Below are 27382 nucleotides of genomic sequence, written 5' to 3'. Positions count from 1 at the left end.
AAATGACATGCTAGTAATTTAAAACATATATATATTATGCCTTATTGCTTAACAAATAACTTAACGTCACAAAACATACATAAAAATGCAATTTATTTCATTAATCAGGATAAAAATAAAAGATTATTATACTGTATGAATTTAGGTGTTTGATTGATTACATTAAGATTTGTGATTCCGTAATTTTATTACACTGTTCTGTAATCAAGGCTAGACAACCAGTTAATATTCATACTAAGTACCCACAAAACATAGCTAGCATTCTCTCATTTATTTAAATGTATAAACTGTTAATAAGAAAAACAGTAATAAACACAAATGGTTCATGGTTCTTTTAATAAAAAAAAGAGAGTACAAACATATTACGATATTACTGATTATTACAATAAAAATAATGACAACTATAATTGCATTACGAATTGCTGTGAATACTTTGTTTTTTTACTAATACTGTCTATGGTAAGGCAGAATAAGCTCAGGTAAAGCTCAGCTAGCACGATCAACGGATAGCTTAGAATAGATAGTAGCATACCATACAGCTAACTAAAAAACACTAACAACAAGAAATGTTCACAATCTATAGGTTCGGTTATATATAAAACATTTAAGTTAAAATATATTAATGACTCGTTATAATAACGTAGTTCAAATGACTTCTATAATAAAGTGATTTTGCATGATTTGTAACCAGGCACTAAAGCGATTACCCATAAAACATGCTTTGAAACAATCGGATTGCTTGGGTCCTAAACTGGGACCCATCTCTTCAGTGGGACTCACCAGCACATCCAGGAACTTTACTGTCAATTTCATCACCGCCCCTTTTTAGGAGACAATAAACTAGACTTCCCATAGACTTCAATACAAAATCGCGGCACAAAACAATGTCCGTACACAGCCGGCAGGTTAGTTAAGTTACAGAAATCACTATAATTAAACATGTCAAGTAATTATATGTCCACCCAACCTACAGAAATCTCTCAAATTTCATAAAAAATTTCTTCATTTGTGTTTCATAGATGAACGACAAGTAATTGATGACAATTTTTTTCCCCATTTTTGGGTGAACTAACCCTTTAAACAGCTTTAAATAGTTCTCTATGAAAGGATACAATGGGGACTTTGAATGTATTTTCCCCTGATACACTATATGACAGCAAATCCCACCATACTTACAATATTGTATAGATTGTTTTGCATAGGTGAAGAGGAATGTGATTTTACAGAAATAAGTTACACCAAACACTGTGTACTCTGTGTAATGGGAATAATACACGTTTTGTGCTTTTTTTAAGCATCCATCTTTATCACATCACTTAAAAATGTACTACAAAACATTTATACATAAACGGAGCAATTCCAACAGGGTCATCACACCATCCGTGCTCGGCCCTAATAATTTTCAGCTTTTATCGCCCTCTGCTGGTAAGACAAAAAACTCAATTCTTTCCTTAAAAAATGCTTTCATCAAGAGAAAGACACAAGAAAATAATTACATTACAAAGTCACAATTGTCATTGTGATCACTGTGTGTCTCTGTGTCTTCAGTCTCTGTAGCGGCTCTTTATTCACCATCCACTGTTCCTGAAAAAGCTGCTGACCTTTAATAACGGAGAGTCCTTCAACACACAGACAGTCACATATGAGTATGAGACATTACTGCTGTCACATCACATCTGGAGATCATTTCAGGAAAAATACAGCAAGATATATTAGTATATTCATATTACAGTAAGAGATATGAATGAAAAGCTGCTAATAGATTAATAACAGTAAATGATAAACAACTCTCTTAATCACTTGCACAGAGACACTGTTAAGTAATGAAAATATATTCATATATAATATTCATAAATCAGCCACATCACAGAATTAAACTAATAGTACAAAGACTGAAGTGGAGCTGAATTATTATCTTATATTCTCCGGTTACAAACATATGAGACCTGTTACTGAACTTGGGCCAATTTAAAAGCTTTAAATAAAAAATATACCCACAGTAGCTTAGCTTCTCCAGTTTATAATGTGGATCATCCTTTAGATTCAAAAGTTTCTGCACTTTAGAACTTCCCAATTTATTCCGAGACAGATGCAGTTCCTTCAGGTGTTCAGGGTTTGATCTCAGAGCTGAAGTCAGAGCAGCACAACCTTCATCTGTGACACCACAGTTACTCAAGCTGTAGAGAACAATGACACAATGTGAATTGTAGTTTAAGTGTCTGTAGTTTGTTATTCACTCTGGTCTCAGAGCAGGAGATCAGATATAATGACAAGCATTGCCACTGCAGCTGATGGAATGAGATTTATGCATGTTGATGCTCAATGATACTGTTTGAAATGGTTTTTCAGGACTGAACAGACACACAGATGAATGTGAAATATTGTTTCATAGTGATACAGGCGGTTCTGACTGGAGAAACAGTCACTTACTTCTAATACACATACCTACAGGAGGACATTTGCACCCACGTGTTCCCCATTACATATAATTGATTAACTCTTGTGATCTAACACATAATTGTGTCATATTTGGTCTCATCTGGAAGCTTATAAACTCAATAGAAATGTGACTCAATAGAGAGATTCAAAGTCTTAATGTAAAACTACAGCCTGCACATGCATTGATATCATGTTAATGAGCTTATTTACCTCTGAAACATCATCCATTTACCTTCAGTTTTATGGTCTTTGGTGTTCATATTCTACTTTATTTTTCCTTAAATAATGCTTCACTCAGGATATTTGAAGAAACTGCTGGTGGAGGAAAAAGGCTTAAACTCTGATGCTTCTGCCAACCAGTGTGTTTATTCTGACTATATACATATTAATATTATCTAAACATCAGTAAGACTTTTACCTTCAAACAATAAATTATTACATATTAACAATAACTTTAATGGAGTCAGATTAATCCAGGGGTTCCCCCCCCCCCCCCAATCGCTCTTTCCCTCAGTAGTCTGTAAGAAACTATGGTCACTAAAATCTGTCTTTGTGACTGAGCTGGATAGTTGTTCCTCTTCTAACCCTTCACTGACATTCTGTGTTTTTCTTTAAAGTCAAGAGCCTGAAATGTTGATTGTGTGTGAAAGTGTGTATTTCAGTGTGACTCTCAGTCCTGCAGTTTCATGTTATCGAGGATCAGCTCATGTGTTCAATCATTTACAGCTTAATCAGCTCACAGCAGCAGAAAGAGGCTGAACACTTCAAATATACTTTTCATATGTGAGAGTCAAATATGATCTTACCACAGTATCTCTAGTTTACAGCGAGGATCCTCCAGTACAGCAGAGAGCTGCGTGGCTGAATTTCCTATTTTATTAAATGACAGATCCAGTTCTCTCAGGTGTGAGGGGTTTGATCTCAGAGCTGAAGTCAGAGCAGCAAAACCTTCATCTGTGACGCCACAATCAATCAACCTGTAGAGAACAATGACACACTCTTCACTCTCAGTTCAGATCAGTTTAACATGTACAAAAAATAAACTGACTAACCTTGATATACAAGTCAGAATTCTATACAGACTATTAAATATTTCTAATTGATCACTGTCATAAAAACAATAAAAAATTATAAGTAAATTCAAAAAGCTTGTAACATGTGCTTCAAAAATCCAAATTTAATCGGCTGTCAGTGAACATGTCAAACTAACAGTCAAAGACTTCAGTTTTTGGCCTAGGATCAGAGGAAACTTTTAGGTTTTGCTAAATTTGTCCCTGACGGCCAAATCGTGGCCAAAATCGTACCTGGCTTAACATCTGAAAGAGTCTCCACGGCATGACGACAACACCAAAATTCACTGAAGTCTCGTCTTCTTTCTTTGCGTATGCCTTTGGGCAGGCATTATGCTAATATTTCACATTGTGATGTTGACATTTGAGGAAGTAATATCTGGACAGGCATACACGGTGCGAGTTCGTAGACTCGGGAGGTCGTGAGATATTGCACACATTGAGTCAGTTAACCTGATAATGCGTCAAAGCAGCTGGTATATGGTATACATATGATTTTATCTCGAGCTGGTGGCAATCATGTGAGCTTTCACGTTAAACACAGAGACCAGAGCTTTCAATGTCGCAGGCAGCTATAGCTTCAGATAGAAAAATGACAGAAATGTGTGTGCAAATGATTTGTTGAAAAGCAGAGAACAGTAACCATTCCTTTCAACATCAGACCGACTTCTTTTTAATAGTTTGAGAAAAAATGTAGTACGGCAGGCTAAGGCACAATATTTTATTAACATTTTAAATGAGGCCAAAGGTAATAGTAAAAAGGTATGGCAAACTATAAATCAATTAATAAAGAAAGACTCCAAATCATATAGTAAATGATTGGAATTAAATTTTAAAGGGAGAACAATTGATAAGCCTGATGAAATTACTGAAATGTTTAACAATTATTTTGTTGACTCAGTTCAGAGTTTGACTGATAAATATGGAATTAAATATAAAGAACTAAATTATGTTAATTCAGTCAAACCTGCATTTTATCTAACAACAGTTTCAGAGAATAACATTCAGAATATTATAAAAGATCTAAAATATTCTAATGCTAAAGATATAAATGGTTTGAATTGTAATTTTTTAAAAAGCAATAGTGATATTTTTTTTAGCACCAATCACTCATTTTGTGAATTTATCAATTAGACAATCTATTTTCCCAAATTGTTGGAAAACTGGATTTGTTACTCCAGTTTTCAAGGGAGGTGATCCGAGTAATGTAGCAAATTATAGGCTGATTTCAATTTTGTCAGTAGTGTCTAAAATACTAGAAAAAGTAGTAACTGAGCAAATTGTACATTTCTTAAATGTACAAAATAATTTATTATTCCCTATGCAATTTGGGTTCCGTAAACAGCATTCGACGGAAACGGCTGTGTGTTATTTTATCTAGCAAGTGAGGTCAAAATTAGATAAGGGTGGGGTTGTGGGTGCAGTATTCATTGATTTACAAGGCATTCGATACGTTAAATCATAATATTTTATTGTCTAAATTATTATATTTAAAATTTTCGGTAGAAACAATGGAATGGATTGAATCTTATCTTACATCAAGAAAACAGTGTACCTTGACTGAAATGCATGTATCGTCTTTGAGAGATTGTTTTACAGGGATACCTCAGGGGTCTGTATTAGGGCCCCTACTTTTTAGTTTGTATTTGAATGATTTTCCTGATGTTTGTCCGGATGAACATATTCAAATGTACGCAGATGATGCTGTGATTTATGTACATGGTAAACAAATGAACAAGTGGCACAAAAATGAGGTGTCGCAATGTCCAAAATTTCAGACTGGCTTAATCAGTGTTGTTTAACATTAAATGTTCAGAAAACTGAAAACTGAAGTTCAAAATTAAAAGGAAGGAGGAGAATCTTCCAGATATATTAGTTTGTGGTGACAAATTACAAATTGTGCCAGATTTTAAATATCTTGGAGTTATCTTAGACGCATTTAACATTTGAAAAGCATATTAAAAAATAGTCTGCGCAGTGACACCACAACTTAGAAATTTTAAATGTATATGGAGTCAACTTTCATTGGAAGCTGCAAGAATTTATTTGCATTCTTTGATTTTTTCTCATTTCTCTTATTGTATTACTTCATGGTCACAATCAGGAAAATCTACTCTTAGACCTTTATATACCTTATACAAACGAGTTCTAAAAGTATTTGACAAGAAACCTAATAGATATCATCATTGTCTTATAATCCAAAAGCACTTTTTTTTTTTTTTTTACTTTTGACAATTTTATTATGTTTTACAACTGTTGTTTAATGTACAAAATTGTTAATGATCTTGCACCCCCACCCTTAAAAGTATTTGTTTCTTCGCGTAGAGAAAATACAAGACAAACAAGAGCTTCATCAAGAGGTGACTGTGAAGCACATTTTAGAGTAACTGAGTTTGGTCGATCAGCTTTTTCTGTAAGAGCTGTTAACAACTGCCCTGGTAATCCAGAGTTCTCGCGAGAGCACAAGTTGAATTTGCTCAGCGAGTTACTCTGGGGTCGAGTAATGATGCTCATTAAATATGCCCCTCGATCTGAGCTGCACCAATCACATCGGGTTATCTGATATAGGCGGGCCAGAGGCGAGCTAAACAGAAGACGACAGCGCTGTGATGTCGAAGTCATTATTAAACATTGCAAGATGGCTATGGATGAATACCAGTTTGAAAACGGTTTGAAACGGCTTTGGCTGCTACAATGAATGAGTTAGACTTGGCTTTTTATCTAAAACAGGAACAGAAGACGCCGCTTGAATTGTTCCTTTACAAGAAGAACGTTTTTGCTGTTTTGCCGACCGGATACGGTAAGAGTATAATCTACCAGTTAGCTCTGCTGGTAGCTAAGCGTATGGGGTTTATTGTTGTGATTGGTCGTAGTGTTATCCAATTGCGCGCAGTGAGATTTTCAAATGCATGCTTGGTGCCGCCCCTCGAGCTGGCCGATTTTCATTAGTCGACGCCAGACCATTAATCCAGGGTTACCCACACGTCGTGATGGAGAAGGTAAGTTGGAAGAAAGCTCGTCTAACATTTTTAGGCTAGAACATTTAATATATAGCCCATCGTATACATTATTATTGATGCAGTCGAAAACTATGCAACTACTTTGCAACCAGGCCAGAAGCTTTGGCTCAGTTTGGCTAGCTTACGTTATCTGAAACTAAGGGAAATGTTAGTGGGTATGGGAAGGAATGAAGATGTATTTCTTCATGTGCAACAAACACTTACAACACAAAACACATTTCATAAGCTGGAGTGTGTTCACAATGTCCCACCACACAATAAATCATTATACCATTTCGACTAGACACATTCAAAATGCAAAAAGATTTGTTTTTCCAAACTGTTTGGAGCAATTTGTTATATTTTTGTAATTTTTGTATATTTGTAATTTTGAAATATAACATTAAAGATTATTTGATGTGATGAATTGCTCTGTCATTTATCAGATTTACCAATTGTTATAATTTCCAATTTGTGCTGGTTAATTATGAACAATGGGTAAAATTGGGGGGCGGGGCTCCATTAGGGCTCCTCCCCTAACCGCATGTGATCTCACTCCAAGCTTTTGATAAAACTTGAGAACCCTGATTAATATTTTAGATTTAGGTCTGGATTTCCAGGCTAATTAACAACTGGAATGATTTACCAATTAATGTTAGACAGTGCCATACTTTTGCACAGTTCAAGCTACAATTGAAAATGTGGTTAAAGAGGAGTCAGGTCTGTAATCATTAAATACTCTTATGCTTTGTCAAGGTTTTACCATTTTGGGGGATTGATTTTGTAACAGTGTGTAGGGTGTATATTGAGGTTTATTTGGTAGTATTTTGGATTGCTGTTTTTAAGTGATGGACAATATGTTGTATATTTTCCATTTGTGGGGAGATTTTATTGTTGTCATGCCACGGAGCGTTCAGCTACGCCTCCCTCTGGTCTCATCCGCTCCCTCTCTCCGGAATATTAGAACTGCACTTCCCATCACTCCCTCTTGCCATTATCACTCTCCATCCCTGCCTGGTTTCCCTGATCATACTCATCACCGCCACCTGTTCTCCATCATCTCCCCTTTATCTGGACTGTCCCTTCCATTGTTTCCTTGCGATGTCTTGTTTTGCATTGAGGACATTACCAAGCGTTTTCCCTGTATCATTCTCTGTGTTTCTCTGGACCTTAGATCTCTGCCTGGACTCTGGGACACTTTTCTGCCTGCCCCGACTTCAGCCTGTGTTTCACTACAAGTACTGGATATTCCCTTTGATTCTTGCCTGTCTCATTTTATGTCTGCTTACCTGTGTTTCCTTGCATGTACCAATAAAATTCTGCAAATGGATCCAACCGCCTCAGCTTCAGCATTAAAATTTCTATGTAATTATTATCATTTTTTTGTATGTAATGTGATATGGTTCTTTCCTGCCCAGGGTCTGCAGATTAAATTTAGCTTTGTAGCTAATTCTGGGACAGTTTCTTACTGTCCTTTGTCCCTGTCAAAAAAAAAAAAAAACCTAGAGAGAGAGAGAGAGGCGTGTGTGTGTGTGACAGTGTATATGGTTGCAGCCACTGAGCTATAGCTTCATCGATAGCCTGTGACATGGTTGTGTATGATTTGGCAATAGGGGATAGCCTATACGCTGGGGAAAGTCGGGCCAACTCCCCGAATTTTTTAAACATGTTTAAAAATTATTGGGAGGTCGGGAGGTGCTTGTAACAAGCCACAACCATGCGAATATCAAGGTTTCCACACGATTTCTCCCAAGTGAACAAAATCATCTGCAAGCTCGTAAGACAGCAAAAATCGTACGCCAGCCTTAAGACATTTTAGGCAGGTCTGGAGTTTTTCCTCCTTTGTTTTAAAAAAAAATCCCTGTTAGCACAGTTATTAGCAGCAATGTTCTGGCTGTGTCCGCCATTGCACAGACTCTCCTCATGTAAACAAAGGAGATAGCGGTGCACGATCTGACGTCAAACAAAGGAAATAAAAGCATGCACTCCGATGTGACAAGACAACAGTGCAACTGGACTTTCTAAAAATCTTCACCCTGGCAGGAGTTTTCAAAAAAGTTCAGTTTCAGTGACCAAATACTGTGTTTGCGTGTGGACGAACGGCTATAACGCATAGAAAAATCTGCGGTTTTGAAAATACCCGTGTTCGTTTGGACAGGGCCTTAGAAAGTAAATGAAGCTTCAGTAAACGTTTGGTAGTCAAAAACAGGAGCAACATGTCATGTGATGTGATGGAGATGAATAAAATGAAATTGACCTTCAGTCTTTAGTCTTTTGTGCTGAGATTTAGTGTGTTTAAAGGGATACTTCAGGATTTAGCATTAAGCTTTGTATTAGTAGAAAACCTGTAGTATTTTCGAATTACCATGCTTTCCACCCTCATATCCCCCTGAGACAAGAGATTTATGTATTTTTTGTCTGGAAAAAATCCTCCGATGACGCAAAAATCATCATTTTGCGTCATCTGAGGATTTTCTGGCCAGAGGCTAAAGACTACAGCCAGTAGATGGCGTTGTTCCGCATGTGTTCAGCCCGCCCATAGAGGGTGGGATCTCACTCACACAATGTACACAGTGTCAGCCGTCTTTCTTTGGAAGCTAAGCTAGCAGGCTCTTGTTCTGTGGAGAAAGCTGAATAGTAGGAGAAAGCTGAGTAAGTAGGAGTTACCATCCTCCTTTTCCCAGACTTGTCCGGCCGTCGAGATCGTCCAAAATGTACGGGATTCAGCTTTTGCGTTCTGCAGTCGCCATTCATTGTTTACATGGGTTAGGGTTAGGGTTAGGGTTATTGAAACACCTTTTGTTTCAGTCTAACTGATTTCATTCCGATTGGTGAATCTGAATGTAGTGTTTACATGAACGCTAAACAAGTGATCGGTTTATGTGCGTTTTACCATTGCTAAGAAAATTCCCGCTCCTCCGTGAGAGATACGAGACCGGCGCGTCTCAGTAATGATGCCACCGGCCTCGCGCCGTTCTCCCGCGGCCGTCAGCCTCGTCCTGCTCGCCACAGTAAACATAATGAATGGCGACTGTAGAAAGCAAAAGCCGAATCCCGGACATTTTGGGCGATCTCTAAATCCCTGGCAAACTCATCACGTAGGCTAGCCTTGTTGTTTGTTTTCAACTGCGCTCCCTTACCGGTAGGCGTGGCCTCCTAAGGCAGCGAAGCAAGTGCATTCTGGGAGTTGTTGTCTTTCATCCACATAAGCCAAAAATACATTTTCTGGGTTTTCTCAGTCTAGAAAGCTCCAAATGAAAAAATTTCTTCACATTTTTTTCTACTTAAATGACCTATTTTAAACACACATTCATCTTCCCAGAGGTGAAGTATCCCTTTAAAGAACAGCCCTAAAAACTACAATAAAGGACCCTTCTTACCGAGGACAAAGGTATATGTGAATATCGGAGAGATGATCTTACCTCAGTATCTCCAGTTTACAGCGAGGATCCTCCAGTACAGGAGAGAGAAGCTTCACCGAATTTGATATTTTATTATATGACAGATCCAGTAGTCTCAGGTGTTCAGGGTTTGATCTCAGAGCTGAAGCCAGAGCAGCAAAACCTTCACCTGTGACGCCACAATCCCTCAAACTGTAGAGAACAATGACACAATGTGAATTGTAGTTTAAGTGTCTGTAGTTTGTAATTCCCTCTGGTCTCAGAGCAGGAGATCAGATATAATGACAAGCATTGCCACTGCAGCTGATGGAATGACATTTATGCATGTTGATGCTCAATGATACTGTTTGAAATGGTTTTTCAGGACTGAACAGACACACAGATGAATGTGAAATATTGTTTCATAGTGATACAGACGGTTCTGACTGGAGAAACAGTCACTTACTTCTAATACACATACCTACAGGAGGACATTTGCACCCACGTGTTCCCCATTACATATAATTGATTAACTCTTGTGATCTAACACATAATTGTGTCATATTTGGTCTCATCTGGAAGCTTATAAACTCAATAGAAATGTGACTCAATAGAGAGATTCAAAGTCTTAATGTAAGAACTACAGCCTACACATGCATTGAGATCATGTTAATGAGCTTATTTACCTCTGAAACATCATCCATTTACCTTCAGTTTTATGGTCTTTGGTGTTCGTATTCTACTTTATTTTTCCTTAAATAATGCTTCACTCAGGATATTTGAAGAAAAGGAAACTGCTGGTGGAGGAAAAAGGCTTAAACTCTGATGCTTCTGCCAACCAGTGTGTTTATTCTGACTATATACATATTAATATTATCTAAACATCAGTAAGACTTTTACCTTCAAACAATAAGATGTTACATATTAACAATAACTTTAATGGAGTCAGATTAATCCAGGGGTTCCCAGTTCCAGTCTTCTGGCCCCCGCTCTTATCTGACACTCAGTTGAGGAGTGGGTTCCATTCAAACGGACGTGTGATGTGAACAGGACTTAACAGGGTATTTCGCCATTTTAAGATTCCAATTCGAAGGAATTCCAATTCCGATTACGGGTTAAATAAGATAAAAATACATGTACGTTTATTTTCATATTAAACATAGCAACATATATTTATCATTCAGTTTAGGGCTTTTGAATTTGACAGATTAGATTAAGTGAAATTTAATATTAATTAATATTTATACACATGTATTATACACATGTATATTAAATGAAAGTATGGTCATTTATATTATACATATTTACAGAAGTTTATTATGGCATCAAACCTTAAACGTGAGGTTGAGTTTCGTCTGTGTTTGATGACGTTGCAGGGTGTTCTGAATGAATGTATTTTGTTAAGTAAAGTGAGCTTCAAAAGACATCTTGCGCTCAGGGACTAGGGAACAGTGAACACTGCGTATTGACCGTCAATCGGGATGCATCCAAGTTCATGGAGCTCTCACGAGCTGATGATCTCATTCTGGATGCGTTTCCCAAAAGCATCGTTAGACAACTATGATCGCAAGTTCTGTCATTATCAGCACAGTTCAATGAGTCTGTGTTTCCCAAAGCCATCGTACCAACGAACATTCGCAAACAGCATCGCAAACTTGTGTGGTTGGAACGACAGCTCTTGACCTGTGGTTAAGCACAGTTTCTTGTTTGCATGACATGTGGACTTAATAAATCTTTATCTTGAGCAAAATAAGCAAGCTGACATTCAGTACAACCCGTGTCTTTAATTAGAATAATACATGCAAATGTCAGTTGCGTCTTTTAATTTGTCAAGAGATTTAAAACACCGTTTCTGAAGACTGCGCATGTGCGAACGTGCTCTACTATGTAAGAACGAGCCTATGATTGAATCTGGAAATAAAGCAAAATAACTGAGAATAAATGAGAAATAGTCCTCAGATGCCATGTCTGTTATTTATATCAAAACATAGCGTTAATTCGATCTCAAACAGTTTCATTAAAAGAAGTTATTACTCCACCACGTGCGTGACATAATAAACCAACGTGGTTGAACGGCCACTTTGCGACAATATGGTTTCGGGAAACAGTCGTGACTAGCTGATTTCTTCAACAATGCATCGTGAAGATGGTCAAAAAATGGTGGTATTAGCCTCCAGTCATACACCGTATTTCACAGTTACACCCATCTTAATTAATGCTGTGACATCTATGAGACAACAATGAGTTCATGGGATTTCAAAACAAGTAAAAAATAAGATGAAAATAGACTCTTACACAGACAGATGTAAGTAGATGAGTTTTAATCAAACTACTAGAAGCAACTGAACCTTCAGTAAATGTTTGGTGGGTCAAAAACAGGAGCAGCAGGTTATGTGATGTGATGAAAATAAATGAACTTCATCGTCACGATTCATCAGTCATCAGAGTGATTTGTGCTGAGATTTAGTGTGTTTACACAAGATGATTTTAGTCTTGAAATTTACATTAAAAGATTAATCTTACAGAGGACAAAGACACGTGTCAATCAAAGAGAGGGTCTTACCACAGTGTCTCCATTTTACAGTTAGGATCCTCCAGTACAGCAGTGAGACGTTTCACTGAATCTCCTAGTTTACTCTGTGACAGGTTCAGTTTTCTCAAGTGTTCAGGGTTTGATCTCAGAGCTGAAGTCAGAGCAGCAAAACCTTCATCTGTGAAACCACAATCAATCAACCTGTAGAGAACAATGACACACACTTCACTCTCTCAGTTCAGATCAGATCAGTTTAGCAGTGAATCCATTATTAAAGTACAAACTTAAAGGAAGTTTTGTTCAATGTTTGATGGATCAGGATCTGTATTTTTTTAATGTCTAATCTGTTTTAATTAATACATTTTACGGTTATTTATATCTGTAAAAATATGTATGAAGCATTGATTTGTTTATGAGAGATCATTTTATAAAAACTTTTTTTCAAAGAAAACCACAAAAAACAACTGAATTATTTCAAGTTGCAACAAATTGCTAAATGTTTTCTTTTCAAAATTAGAAAGTATCTCTATAAAAGTCCAGATAGTTTCAAAATTTAATTAATACAGGGTTATAAAATGTTTTATCTTTGTTTTGGAAAGCTGTTTGAAAACAGTCACTGCATTCCAGTCAACTCCAAAATCCATTCTTTGTTTCCTGCTTAAATTTACATTTTCACTGGACCTACTAGAAAACTAAGCAAACATTCCTCATCCTTTGTTTTAAAATATTTAAAGGGTAACTCTCGCCAAAATGCAACCTAGGGTATTTTTGTTAATCTACCTGAGGCAAACTTACATTTAAAAGCATAATTAGAGTGGAAACGGCACTTTTAAGTTTGACCATATTTTTTTTTGTTTTCGGTCAAATTGCCTTTTGAATGGGAGTGCTTGGGGCACGACTATGATAGCATCAAAAATCGCTATTTTTAAAACACTAAGAAGGCTCGACACAACATGAAACTTTGCTGGAAGTATCGCCAGGGGCTCTACACATGATCTCGAGCATTGAGAACATTGTTTGTGTACACAGAGTTTACTAAAAATAAAGATTTTGAACAGCTGTGTCCGCCGGCATTTTGTCAGTCAAAAATAGTCGATCTCTATAAAAGCTTTCATAAAGCTTAGTAGTTTCTTAAGTTTGATCATTAATCTGCTATGTCATGTTTATGACACATTTGTGACAGGTAATGTCAGGTAACATTCATGATGTATTGGTTTATGTCAAGTTGTCATAACAAAGTTATGTTCCTCTTCAAACCCTTCAATACACTGACATTCTGTGTTTTTCTTTAAAGTCCCTTTAGAGTCAAGAAACTGAAATGTTAATTGTGTGTGAAAGTGTATGTTTAAGTGCAGTTTCATGTTACTGTGGATCAGCTCATGTGTTCAATCATTTACAGCTCAATCAGCTCACAGCAACAGAAAGAGGCTGAACATTTCAAATATACTTTTCATATGTTAGAGTCAAACATGATCTTACCACAGTATCTCTAGTTTACAGCGATGATCCTCCAGTACAGCAGAGAGCTGCGTGACTGAATTTCCTATTTTATTCCCAGACAGATCCAGATCTCTCAGGTGTGAGGGGTTTGATCTCAGAGCTGAAGACAGAGCAGCAAAACCTTCATCTGTTAGATCACAATTAATCAACCTGTAGAGAACAATGACACACTCTTCACTCTCAGTTCAGATCAGTTTAACATGTACAAAAAATAAACTGACTAACCTTGATATACAAGTCATAACTCTACAGACTATTAAATATTTCTAATTGATCACTGTCATAAAAAAAAAAAAAGTAAATTCAAAAAGCTTGTAACACGTGCTTCAAAAATCCAAATTTAAAAAGGAAGTTTAATAATAAAAGAGAAAAATCTTCATCTGCTATGTTTGTTAATCACCGGTAATTGCTTTGTTGTGGTGAAGTGTTGTGGTGAGTTGTAAAAGTGCTTTTAGACCCAGTACAAAAAAACTTGATAATTATTAACCCTTTAAAAAAGAGAGGCAAGTAAAGGGGTATTAATTAAACTACCAGAAGCAGCTGAACCTGCTAAACCAGCCTAAACATGGTTTGATTATCATAATTGGTGTCCCAGCTTGGTCAGGCTGGTCTGAGAGTTTTAAAGAGTTCCCTTTCAGTCGGTCACTCTCAACGTTATGTCGGATGACTGACAAATAGGAATCTCGCTAGAGAGGCCAATCTACTTCGAGTGTGACTAAAATGATTCAATGCACATTGGCATGCGATATTTGCATCAGCTGCATCGCAGCACGCGCATATAATGAGCAGCAGGTGCAACGCATTCTTCAGCTTTTCGCTTCAGAGACGAGGGGTTCATTTGTTCCTGTCTCTAATCTGCAAGCAGTGTTTTCTAAAGGAGCCAGTTCTCAAGGAAGAACTTTCAGTCTTTCCTTCCTGCAGCACGGGTTGGAGCGAAGGCTGTCTCCCTCCATCCTCAAGTTTATGCTGCTGCTATTTCCGCATATCATGACCCCCCGTTGGTTGGGAAGCATGACCTAGTCGCTAGGTGCTGGTTGCATTGGCCTCCATCAAGTGGGTAGGGGACCTGCATTTTTGGTCGACCAATCGAGCCTAGAGTTTGGGCCGGGTGACGCCCACGTAGAACTGAGTCCCTGTCCTGGCTATGTGCCCAAGGTTCCTACAACTCCCTTCAGGAACCAGGTGGTGAACCTGCAAGAACTGCCCCCAGAGGAGGCAGACCCAGCCCTGGTTTTTCTCTGTCCCATCTGCACTCTGCAATGGTACGTAGACAGAACTCAAAGCTTCAGGACCTCAGCTTCAGGACCAGCAGACCAGGGAAAGGCTGTCTCCAAACAGAGGATGGCCCACTGGATAGTGGATGCCATCGCCTTGGCTTATGAAGCACAAGGCATGCCTTGCTGGCTCAGGTTGCGAGCTCACTCAACAAGAAGTGTTGCATTCTCCTGGACGCTGGCACGTGGCGCCTTGCTAACAGATATTTGTAGAGCTGCGGGCGGGGTGACACCCAACACGTTCGCTAGATTCTATAGCCTACGTATAGAGCCGGTATCCTCCTGTTTTCTCACCTCAAACGGGTATAAGCACCGAGAGGCTCGTCTCTTGTCGGCTTGCTGCGCCTACAGTTGCGCTCATGTCTCAAGAGTGAAAAACCTATTGAGTCCTCTGTCACCCTCGGCAGCGGAGTATCTGGCCGGGTCTGAACCGGGTCTAGGCTGGGTGCCATTTGTATGACCCTGGGGGGATCCCATATGTTGCTTTTTTTCACAGTTGCTCCTAAACGGAAGCCTGTGTCTTTCCCTTGGGAGAACCCATTTCTTAGGACATTAGTGTCACCCTATTAATTCTATATGCAAATAACCCCACGGGGTTAGTCCATATTTTATCTCTACATGGCTCTTTCGGGAAGGATTTGGGTTCTGCAGCATTCCTTTTTCAATGGGAAGGGCATGCTTTCCCAGTTATCCAACAGTTTCACTGAGTCGGAACAGCAGTGATGTACTTCTCTGTCCCATCAGCGGGGTGACACCCAACACGTTCGCTAGATTCTATAGCCTACGTATAGAGCCGGTATCCTCCTGTTTTCTCACCTCAAACGGGTATAAGCACCGAGAGGCTCGTCTCTTGTCGGCTTGCTGCGCCTACAGTTGCGCTCATGTCTCAAGAGTGAAAAACCTATTGAGTCCTCTGTCACCCTCGGCAGCGGAGTATCTGGCCGGGTCTGAACCGGGTCTAGGCTGGGTGCCATTTGTATGACCCTGGGGGGATCCCATATGTTGCTTTTTTTCACAGTTGCTCCTAAACGGAAGCCTGTGTCTTTCCCTTGGGAGAACCCATTTCTTAGGACATTAGTGTCACCCTATTAATTCTATATGCAAATAACCCCACGGGGTTAGTCCATATTTTATCTCTACATGGCTCTTTCGGGAAGGATTTGGGTTCTGCAGCATTCCTTTTTCAATGGGAAGGGCATGCTTTCCCAGTTATCCAACAGTTTCACTGAGTCGGAACAGCAGTGATGTACTTCTCTGTCCCATCAGGTAAGAGGGAGTAGGAGGTTTACACAGTGTGTTGGATGGGGTCAGCAGCTGTGGCGCTTGGTAGGGGATTCCTATTCGTCGGTCATCTGACATACTGTTGAGAGTGACCAACTAAAAGGGAACGTCTCGCTTACGTATGTAACCTTTGTTCCCTTAAAGAGGGAACGGAGACGTTACGTCCCGTCGCCACATCTGCTGTGCCCCGCTGGGGCAGCCAGGTCACCGGCTCGGCTCCTCAGCGAAAACCTGAAGAATGCGTTGCACCTGCTACTCATTATATGTGTGTGCCGCTATGCAGCACAGCTGGTGCTAATATCGCATGCCAATGTGCATTGGCTCGTTTTAGTTACACTCGAAGCAGATTGGCCTCTAGCGGGATTCCTATTTGTCAGTCATGTCTCAGTTCCCTCCTTCAAGGAACATACGTGCATAACAGAGACGTTTATGGGCACATTCAGCAGGTTAAGCTGGGAGATCAGCAGATATAAGAATGGTGGTGGTTGTCAAAAACATGAGTCCCAGACAGTGTTAATTTAGTCAATGTCAAATGAACTTACATAAATGGTCATTAACAAAGGGTTTTTTATTTAATTACCAATAACTAAGACAATAGGGATAATAAAAAGGGGTGTATGGTATACCCTAACCCTCAACTTTAAACACCACTTTATCCACAAACTATTTTACTGCATGATATTATCATTGATCTAACAATGTTTTGAAGAAGTACATCCCAAATAATACTCAATAATAACAGGGACTGCCATTTGAGCTGCCCAAGCTGAAGCTGAACTGTGAATGAACACTGGAAAACAGTGTCACTTTGCCAAAGATTTAACTCATCCAAATAAATCCTAAACACATTATGAATCATACACATTAATCACATTATATCACAGAACATAAACAATCTTAGAACTTCACAAAATGTCAAATGAAAGTGAAATTAACTGTAATAATAAGCATAACTGTAAAGTTCAGTGCTTTCCATAGCAATGCACCAAAACATGTCTGAAGAATTCGCAACATTATAATTGAAGGATTTGATTCTCAACAGCAACCTGTGAGTCTGTTGCTACAAGAGAGCGACCATACATTTGTGTTGTTTTGTTTTTAATTCATGAATTTTTTATCATTTACAGAATAATTTTTCATTAAATAATTTAATTGTTCCTTTCAATGATTGCTATTGTTATTGAATCTTATGATTGTGTGGTTTTAAGGGATATTTATTAGAGGTCGACCGATTAATCGGTTTTGCCGATATATTAATAGTCAATAGTTCTTAACTATTAACTATTACTATTAACAATCAATAGTTGATTGGTGGAACTATTGGTATCAGCAAAAATCCACACCGATAGTTTTTCGGGTTGCGTCCGTTGCTGGAGCGGCTGAGAAGGGTGCGCAGTCATTACACAGTCTCAGAGCGCTGAGAAGAGACTGCTGGCATTATACAGAGCGAGAGCGGCCTCTAGTCTAGAGGACAAATAAAAACTATCACTGGCTGAATTGTTTACGTTAACACGTGAGGCTGCAGCAGCACAGAGATCACAAGCTGCACAGAGAGCACTGACACTTTAGATGCGCATTTAAAACACAGACGCCGAAACAGTATGAATATAGAACACTAAAGTAGGCTACATATTGCCAAATCATTATAAAGTAATTAATTTGTTGACTAGATGCTGCATTAGCAGAGAAAGAAAAGAAGTAGGCCTATGTTTGTCGTCGAGGCTGAGAGGATGAGGTCACTTTTATGCATTCATTAGCCGGCGACGTGATTGCTTTCTCAACATTAATATGTTCATGTAGCCGACAAAAACATTAACAAATCAGAAACGCATTTGATTTAAGTTCTTTTTTATCACTTCAATACATATTGTTATTTTGATTAAAGTGTTCTAAAATAGAAGCAAATAAAGTGAGATAATAAACATGTAATATAGGTCTACATTTATGTAATTTTAATGCTCTGGCCTTTGCAGATATTTAAATATGGTCATCTTTAATCATGACTCTTTGGATAAAAGGTCAGAGTTCTCTGATTGGCCAGCAGACCCAGTGCATTGTGATTGGCCAAATACCTCAAGCGTGTGTCAGAAATGTAACGGCCATAATCACAAGCTTCTGCTTCCAAGGCTTTAAGCAATTGTAAACACAGTTAACAATATTGTCGGATTACCGTATCATTTTGCACAACCGATCGTTCGGAACCAACTTTGCAAGCACGACTTGAGCAGGACATTTCACAATAGTCTTTGTACTCTCCCAGGTTCAGGAAGCTGTCCTCTGTAAAATGCGCTGTGCACAAGCACACATTTGGGATGTACTGCTCAGGAACAGCTTTATAACAAAATCCTAAGCTCTGATTAAAGCCGGGTGCACGCTGTGCGCTTTATATAGTCCTTTTCGATTGATCCTTGTCAGACTGTACGAACATGATCCTTGCTGTAAGCCATGTCACACTGTAAGATCTCAGTTGTCATTAATGTCAGACTGTACGACAGTCAAGAGCCGTTTTTAATGCGTAACTCTCGCCAAAATGCAACCTAGCCTAGGGTATTTTTGTTAATCTACCCGAGGCAAACTTTCGTTTAAAAGCATAATTAGAGTGGAAGCGTTAAAAACAGACAAACGCAAGAACTTGTCCAGAATTTTACATCATCAATCAATGACACGTTCGGTGATGTGAGCTACATTACACTCTGGATTGAAATGGTGGCTACAAAGAAATCTTAAACATTCATTTTGATCATGACTTGTCTTAAAAAACGAAGACAATTTGATGGTCGTTGTAGAAGTCACACTGCAGGACTGTGAGTCAAGTCTTCTGACACTGCCAGAATTTCATCGGAGGTAAAATTCGATCGCAATGGTCATTAATCGGGTGTCAGTGAACATGTCAAACTAACAGTCAAAGACTTCAGTTTTTGGCCTAGGATCAGAGGAAACTTTTAGGTTTTGCAAAATTGTCCCTGACGGCCAAATCGTGGCCAAAATCGTACCTTGCTTAACATCTGAAAGAGTCTCCACGGCATGACGACAACACCAAAATTCACTTAAGTCTCGTCTTCTTTCTTTGCGTATGCTTTTGGGCAGGCATTATGCTAATATTTCACATTGTGATGTTGACATTTGAGGAAGTAATATCTGGACTCTAAAGGCGGGCGAGTTCGTAGACTCGGGAGGTCGTGAGATATTGCACACATTGAGTCAGTTAACCTGATAATCGCGTCAAAGCAGCTGGTATATGGTATACATATGATTTTATCCCGAGCCGATGGCAATCATGTGAGCTTTCACGCTAAACACAGAGACCAGAGCTTTCAATGTCGCAGGCAGCTATAGCTTCAGATAGAAAAATGACAGAAATGTGTGTGCAAATGATTTGTTGAAAAGCAGAGAACAGTAACCATTCCTTTCAACATAAATAACTTGAGAGAAAGAGAGAGAGGCATGTGTGTGTGTGTGTGTGTGTGTGTGTGTGTGTGTGTGTGTGTGTGCGTGACAGTGTATGCGTACACTGTATGGTTGCAGCCACTGAGCTATGATTTGGCAATAGAGGATAGCCTATACACTCGGGAAAGTTGGGCCAACTCCCTGAATTTTTTAAACATGTTTATACATTACCGGGAGGTGCTCGTAACATGCTCGGCTCGTAATTCCTCTCACACACATAACGCATAGAAAAATCGGCGGTTTTGAAAATACCCATGTTCGCTTGGACAGGGCCTTAGAAAGTAAATGAAGCTTCAGTAAATGTTTGGTGGGTCAAAATCAAGAGCAACATGTCATGTGATGTGATGGAGATTAAAAAAAATGAAATGTGTTTAAAGAACAGCCCTAAAAATTACAATAAAGGACACTTCTTATCGAGGACAAAGATATATGTGAATATCGGAGAGATGATCTTACCTCAGTATCTCCAGTTTACAGCGAGGATCCTCCAGTACAGGAGAGAGAAGCTTCACCGAATTTGATATTTTATTATATGACAGATCCAGTAGTCTCAGGTGTTCAGGGTTTGATCTCAGAGCTGAAGCCAGAGCAGCAAAACCTTCACCTGTGACGCCACAATCCCTCAAACTGTAGAGAACAATGACACACGCTTCAATCTTTCAGTTCAGATCAGATCAGTTTAACAGTGAATTCATTATTAAAGAGAAAGTTCAAACTTAAAGAAAGAAAAGATAATTTAAGAAAGAAAGATAAATAATATTTCCTTATTGCACAATGTAATTGGTTTAAAAAATGACAAATATTTAAATCCCTTTTTTATTTGCAAAAACATTTTAATAACTGATACCTGAATATGCAACTTTTCTGACTTTGAAAACATATGACCACTAACCTCTAGACAGCATCTGCAGCACTGGAGATTTATTAACTTTTATTTTCCTGATGTTTTAACAGTGAACTGATTGTTCTGATTGATACTTACCAAACTGATCTGGATTCTTTAATCACAGGAAGCAGCTTCTGATGTACCTTTAGTTGTTCAGTTTTATTGTTTCTTCCAACAAAATCATTAATATCAAACTCATCCAGCTTCTTCTCTGATGTCAACAACACAAAGACTACAGCTGACCACTGAGAGGAAGAGAGTTTGGCTTCCTTTATTCTTCCAGATTTCAGATACTGTTGTATTTCCTCCACTAGTGAACGATCACCCAGTTCATTCAGACAGTGGAACAGATTGATGAATTTCTCTGGAGAGTCAATGGTCCTGATCTTCTCCTTGATGTACTCAACTGTTTCCTCATTGCCGTCAGATCTACTTGTCTGTTTCATTAGTCTTTGTAGGAGAATCTGATTAGACTCCACTGACAGACCCAGAAGGAACCGCAGGAAAAGATCCAGATGTCCATTTTTACTCTGTAGAGCCTCCTTCACAGCTCTCTGATGCAGCTCAGGTAATGAAACATGTTCTGATGAATTGAGTTGAAACCAGTCCATAACTTTAGACAACAAACTCTTTTTAGTGATTGAGTCAAACACATTTGTGTTGTTGTTTGTACAGGAGAGATGCACATATAGAGCCGCTAGATGTTCCTGAATGCTCAGATGAACAAAGCAGAAGACTTTCCCCTGATACCAGCCAAACTCCTCTCTGAAGATCTGAGTGCACAATCCTGAGTAAACTGATGCTTCTGTCACATTAATGCCACACTCTCTCAGGTCTTCCTCATAGAAGATCACATTGCCTTTCACAAGCTGCTGAAAAGCCAGTTTCCCCAGTTTGAGGATCATGTCTTCATCTGTCACGTTCTTCTCATAGTCCTTCTCATGTTTGATGCTAATCTGTGCTATCAGGAAGTGTGTGTACATTTGAGTGAGAGTCTTGGGAATCTCTCCTCTCTCTGCTTCGCTCAACATCTTCTCGAGAACAGTGGCTGAGATCCAGCAGAACACTGGGATGTGGCACATGATGTAGAGGCTCCTTGATGACTTCAGGTGTGTGAAGATTGTATTGGCCAGACTCTGATCACTGATTCTCTTCCTGAAGTATTCCTCCTTCTGTGGATCATTGAAGCCTCGTACCTCTGTCACTCGATGGACACACTCAGAGGGGACGACATCGGCTGCTGCTGGTCTGGAGGTGATCCAGATGAGAGCAGAGGGAAGCAGATTCCCCACAATGAGGTTCTTCAGCAGCACGTCCACTGAGGTCTCTTTGTTTGCATCTCGTAAAGTCTCATTCTTTTTAAAATGTAAGGGAAGACGACACTCATCCAGACCATCAAAGATGAACAACACTTTATATTTGTCTTTGAATATTTCCATTTCTTTAGTTTCAGGGAAAAAGACATGAAGAATGTCTGAAAGACTGAGTGTTTTGTCTTTCATCAGATTGATCTCTCTGAAAGGAAGTGGAAATATGAGCTGGACGTCCTGATTCTCTTTCTCTTCAGCCCAGTCCAGGATGAACTTCTGCACAGAGACTGTTTTTCCAATGCCAGCGACTCCCTTTGTCAGCACAGTTCTGATGGGTTTGTCTTGTCCAGGTAAAGGTCTAAAGATGTCATTGCATTTGATCGGTGTGTCCTCTGTTGCTGCTCTCCTGGATTGTGTCTCAATCTGTCTCACCTCATGTTCATGACTGATCTCTCCACTCTCACTCTCTGTGATGTAGAGCTCTGTGTAAATCTCATTCAGGAGTGTTGGGTTTCCCTGCTGTGCTGTTCCCTCATACAGACGCTCAAACTTCTTCCTCAGACTTGATCTAAATGTGTTGAGGACTTTATGGCTGTAAAATTAAAATACCACATTATTACATAAGTCTAAATGGTCCACGTTTTAAAGCAGTTGAAGTGTAATGAATTATTGATTTCATTTTTGATCATATCATTGATTATAATCCTACCCTCCCCCCCCAAAAATGGTTTTAAGTCAGTTATTTATATCTTTTGCTGTAGTGTGTCAGTAGGAAATATTAGTTTACATTTCCAAACATTCTTTTTGCCATTAATTGTAATAATCCAGTGAGATTTGTGTATGCACAAGGAGTCTGACAACAGCCGGTATGATCTGATCTCACCATCATCGAGTCCGTCTGTGATTACATGAAGAAACAGAAAAAACTGAGACAGACTAAATCCAGAAGAACTGCGGGAACGTCTCCGAGACGCTTGAAGAAACCTTCCTGCAAAGCTCCCTGAAAAACTATGCGCAAGTGAACCTGGACAAAAGCCGTTTTAAACGCAAAGGGTCGTTACATCATATATTGTTTTGAATCAGTTAATAGAAGTTAAATCATAAATAAATTCAATTTGTGATTCTATTTTTGAAAGCATTCTCACTTTACTGCATTTTAACACAAGTGCCAGTACTTTTCACAGTACTGTAGCTTTGCAGGAAGGTTTCTTCAAGCGTCTCGGAGACGTTCCTGCAGTTCTTCTAGATTTAGTCTGTCTCAGTTTCTTCTGTTTCTTTATGTAATCACAGACAGACTTTATGATGGTGAGATCAGATCATAACGGCTGTTGTCAGATTCCTTGTGCATACAGAAATCTCACTGGATTATTACAATGGCAAAAAGAATGTTTGGAAATGTAAACTCATATTTCCTACTGACACACTACAGCAAAAGATATAAATAACTGACTTAAAACCATATTTTTTGGGGGGGGGGGGTATTAACATGCCTAAGACTTTTGCACAGTACTGTATATGATGAATCTTTGCAGCATCAAAACCTTGTACATTACCTGTCGCCAGGATGCAAGTCTTGTTGTTGATTCATAGACTCGTCATATTTAATTTTCTCACAGACGTGTTCAGTAACATCTGGTCTGGATTGCAGGATTCGCCTTTGTGGAAGAAATGTAATATGTTCTATATGTTCGCATTTTCTTATATTCATAGAATCTTAGAAATATGATGATAATCAGATGAATGTAGTGTTGATACATATTCTTATTAATATATGTATGTAAATGTCCTTGTATATGACCGGACAAAAGTTAATATGACTGAATGTATGACCGAGACAGAGAGTCTCCCTTCAAGGGTGTATTATAATTAAGTATGATAGACAAATCTAAACAATATGTTAGTTATGGCTAAGATGTATCTTGATGTAGCCTCGGGAAAACAACCTTGGGGGAGGAACAACTATAAAGAATGAAGGATACCCCCCACTCGTTGTCACACTCTGCAGGGACTTTGTAATGACTGTATGACTGCTGACCTTTCCTTGCAAGGGAATAAATAATTGTTGAAGACAATTGATACCTGTTTGTCTCTTATTCAGTGATGTAAAATTGTTTGCCACTTCAATTTGGCGTTGTCGGCAGGATTCCTTGGATGTGTCTCTTGGACCCGAGAGCGGACGGGGTTTGGCCACCTGGACTGAGTAGTTCCAGCCCTACCTCGCAAACTTGAGAGAGAGGGGCCGACCACAAGGGCCCAAGAGACACCACTGGAATCAAAAGAACTGAAGTGGCGTAAGCTGAGACTGGTAAGAGACAAAATCTAAATTGTTGAAAAGGGATGAACTCATGATGGTCAATGGAACACTGTGGTGGACTAGTACAGATTGCTAGTCCAGACTAGTACAGTTTATTAGTCTGGTGGGTTCAGTTAATCCACGGGAGTGTATTGGGGGAAACCCCAAGGATCCTTTGATCAAATTTGTGAGTAGAAGTTCTCGCTGCATGGCGTGAGAATGAGTGCTCACCTTTTTCAATTGAGGTGAAAATTGATCTCTCTAAAGATGTCTAGAGTTATATAGGGGCGCCAACAAAAAACCACGGGAAAAAGGGACCATCATGGGGAAATCTCAGAGTAAAATGCGCAAAAAGATTAATATGATGAACCGGTGTTTTTTTCTGATGTCTGTTTTGTCTGTTGTTTGAGATGTGTATGTGGATTGTAAGCGAACAATCATGTAATGGTTAGAGGAGGCAGAGCGCAAAAATAAAAGTCGAACTGCCAGGAGAAATAAAGTTTTTAATTTTTTATCCAGTAAATGGATGCATGACATTAGATATCTAGAACTTAAATTTATATGATAAGGATTGAAGGAGCAAGCAGCCATAAGGCTGTGTGTGCGACTTGGGGATTGAGATATGATATATATAATATTTTGGTTTCTGTAAAACAGCAGAGATAAGTGGGACTGAGACAATAATGATAATACTTGTATCTGCAGACTAACCATTTTGAGAAGAAATATAGTAGAAAAATGTATGTTATGAAATTAAAATTTCTGATAGAATTTATGGAACAATTTATGAACGCCTGTTAAGTCAAATTAAGTTGAAATGATATGAAAAGTGAGTTTCAGATAAAAATAAGGCGGCATTGAGTATGATTAACAGGGATTAACGTGGTATAAAGATAAGGAATGATTCATTAAGTAGAATGGGGAACAATTCTATATATGGTGGCATTTATGATTGTAGACAATGTCTGTATTTAATATCTGAGGAGTGACTGAGGGTCCAGCAATGCTGGGAGTACAGCAACAGTGCTTGCTTATTTAGCCCGGCTTCCGGATGTTGAATATGTACTTGTTTTGTAATCAGTGTTGTTGATGATAATACCAAATTAGTAAAATATAAAGACAGCTAGGTCCAATGATTCTGGATATTTTGTTGACATTAAGTCATTGAAGGAAAAATGTGTCTGTTTTATAAAAGTGTGACTAAAGTTAAACAGAAACTTTGTGAACACCGCTTAGAATATTTTGAGCATTTCCTTGCATCTTATGAAAGTTAATGTGCTGCCAGTGATAATGATGAAGATTATGATTTGGCTATTGTGATAAAACCCGCCATTGGTGAACTGTAAAATAATAGAGAGAACTGCTTATCAGTGGCTCTGTTTACATTCCTGATTGGGACACACTGCTTCAAGGGTGTGCAGTAAGTTGGAGCCGTTTGCAGGCTCATAATGATCAAACTATAACTAGATCAGTGTTTAATATTATGATAATAACGGTTTCGTCTGAGAAAGAATAAGTATAAAAATTATGTTTATTTGAAAACGCATGTAATTTCTGGCAAAAATGTCTTAAGTTGGGCTAGAGTTAAAAAGATAGAATGAAAATGACAAAAGACAGGGTATCAGTCCTGAATGCCTCAGAGTCTCTCTCATTCAATGTCAGCTAAAAGCGGTTATCTGAGCCTTTCTTTGCAAGGGAATAAATAATTGTTAAAGACAATTGATACCTGTTTGTCTCTTATTCAGTGATGTAAAATTGTTTGCCACTACACCTTAAACAGCATGAAGAGGGTAAATAATCAGATACTTTCATATTTTGAATTGATACTACAGTTTAGATGCTGTTATTTTATTAGAAATAAAAAATGTATAGTTTCGAGTGGCGGTAAAATGATGGTAAACACAATCAATGTGCCCAATTTCTGTGTAGCTTGGCCATAAACAGTTGATACAGTGAGGATAATGAACTAGAGTACTTGATGGGAAAATGTTTATACTAATTATTAGTAATAAAAGCAATAATACTCAAATTAATAAACTACAATATAGAAAATTTTACATTTTTTGTACACAATGAAATTAAAAGTAACACCTGAGATCTGGCTGTGTTTCTTCACCCTTAAGGTGGGGTGGATGATTCATAGACCAGTCACTCTTCATGGACACACTGCTGGCCTCTGGTGAATCTGATCTCTTCTGCTGGACTGAACTGTAATACAGCAAACAACAGGGCTTGGTGACATCAGAGGCAAAGCAATTTTTTATATTTTGATGCATTGCTGAGTCTTTTTTAATTTTATGTTGTCTTTATTGAGAGTACCTGCATCCAGGAGAAAAATCTCCATCTTCAATTTTTTGTACATGACTCATTCTGTCCTCATGGAGCTGCACTCGTACATCTGATATACATCTGACCCCCAAATTTAAATGGACAAGATTAGGATTAGGTTCAAAATATTTCGATAACTGTCATCAGCCTCAGTACTCAAGTTACCAAGAGCTGTAAAAGCGATTGACTGTGAACAATAAGGCTCACCACAATTTACCAATATATGTTCCCCCATATAGCTATAGGCTACAAGCAATCTTCACTCGTGCTGTTGTGACTAAGAAAGAGCTTTGATACTCACTCTTTATTCCATTTGAACAGTCTGACGCAGTTCTTTTTGGTAGGCTACAAAAATGGCTACTAACAAAGATAAACTTTAACATTCGATTTGGACTTTGGTCAAAAAGCAACAGTGGAATAAACCATTGCAGCTTCAGAGGGGAGCTTTCACTAATAAATCTGACTGTCAGTGTTTTACCACAAGGACATAACTAAACTAAATAACCAAAAGGAAAAATCTAAAAGTTGTTTTGGAAATCAAGTTAGATTTTTTTAAGAGGCTTATCACAGAAATGTTTGAAATTATTCGCATTATAAAACTTTAGCCTAAGTGTTCAGCCACAGAGCCGCATAAACAAATGC

At 38.5% G+C, this 27382-nt stretch overlaps 1 protein-coding gene across 1 annotated transcript; it reads right to left on the bottom strand.

Annotated features, from left to right (window-relative positions):
• Window positions 1–317: 317 nt before the first annotated feature.
• On the bottom strand, window positions 318–27099 carry LOC307167540 (NACHT, LRR and PYD domains-containing protein 12-like). Its single transcript, XM_079886717.1, has 12 exons — window positions 27042–27099; window positions 26732–26821; window positions 26504–26620; window positions 23673–23774; window positions 20906–22711; window positions 20380–20550; window positions 13901–14071; window positions 12452–12622; window positions 9931–10101; window positions 3246–3416; window positions 1999–2177; window positions 318–1619 (listed from the first exon to the last, which is right to left on the bottom strand). Coding segments are annotated over exons 2-12 (3111 nt in total). The 5' UTR covers window positions 26782–26821; window positions 27042–27099; the 3' UTR covers window positions 318–1617.
• Between the last annotated feature and the right edge of the window lie 283 nt (window positions 27100–27382).

This window comes from Squalius cephalus, assembly GCF_949319135.1.
Source record: "Squalius cephalus genome assembly, chromosome: 11".
In the NCBI taxonomy this organism is placed as follows: domain Eukaryota; kingdom Metazoa; phylum Chordata; class Actinopteri; order Cypriniformes; family Leuciscidae; genus Squalius; species Squalius cephalus.
The sequence above is the reverse complement of the archived record's forward strand: the minus strand, read 5'-3'. Positions and strand labels throughout refer to the sequence as shown.

Bases quoted from the DNA above. Each gene is read 5' to 3' on its own strand.
- LOC307167540 (XM_079886717.1), bottom strand. From the start codon at position 26,781: ATGAGTCATGTACAAAAAATTGAAGATGGAGATTTTTCTCCTGGATGC. The intron at 14,072-20,379 runs GTAAGATCATCT...TGTTCTCTACAG, and splicing joins TGTAAACTGGAGATACTGAG to GTTGATTAATTGTGATCTAA. The intron at 10,102-12,451 runs GTAAGACCCTCT...TGTTCTCTACAG, and splicing joins TGTAAAATGGAGACACTGTG to TTTGAGGGATTGTGGCGTCA.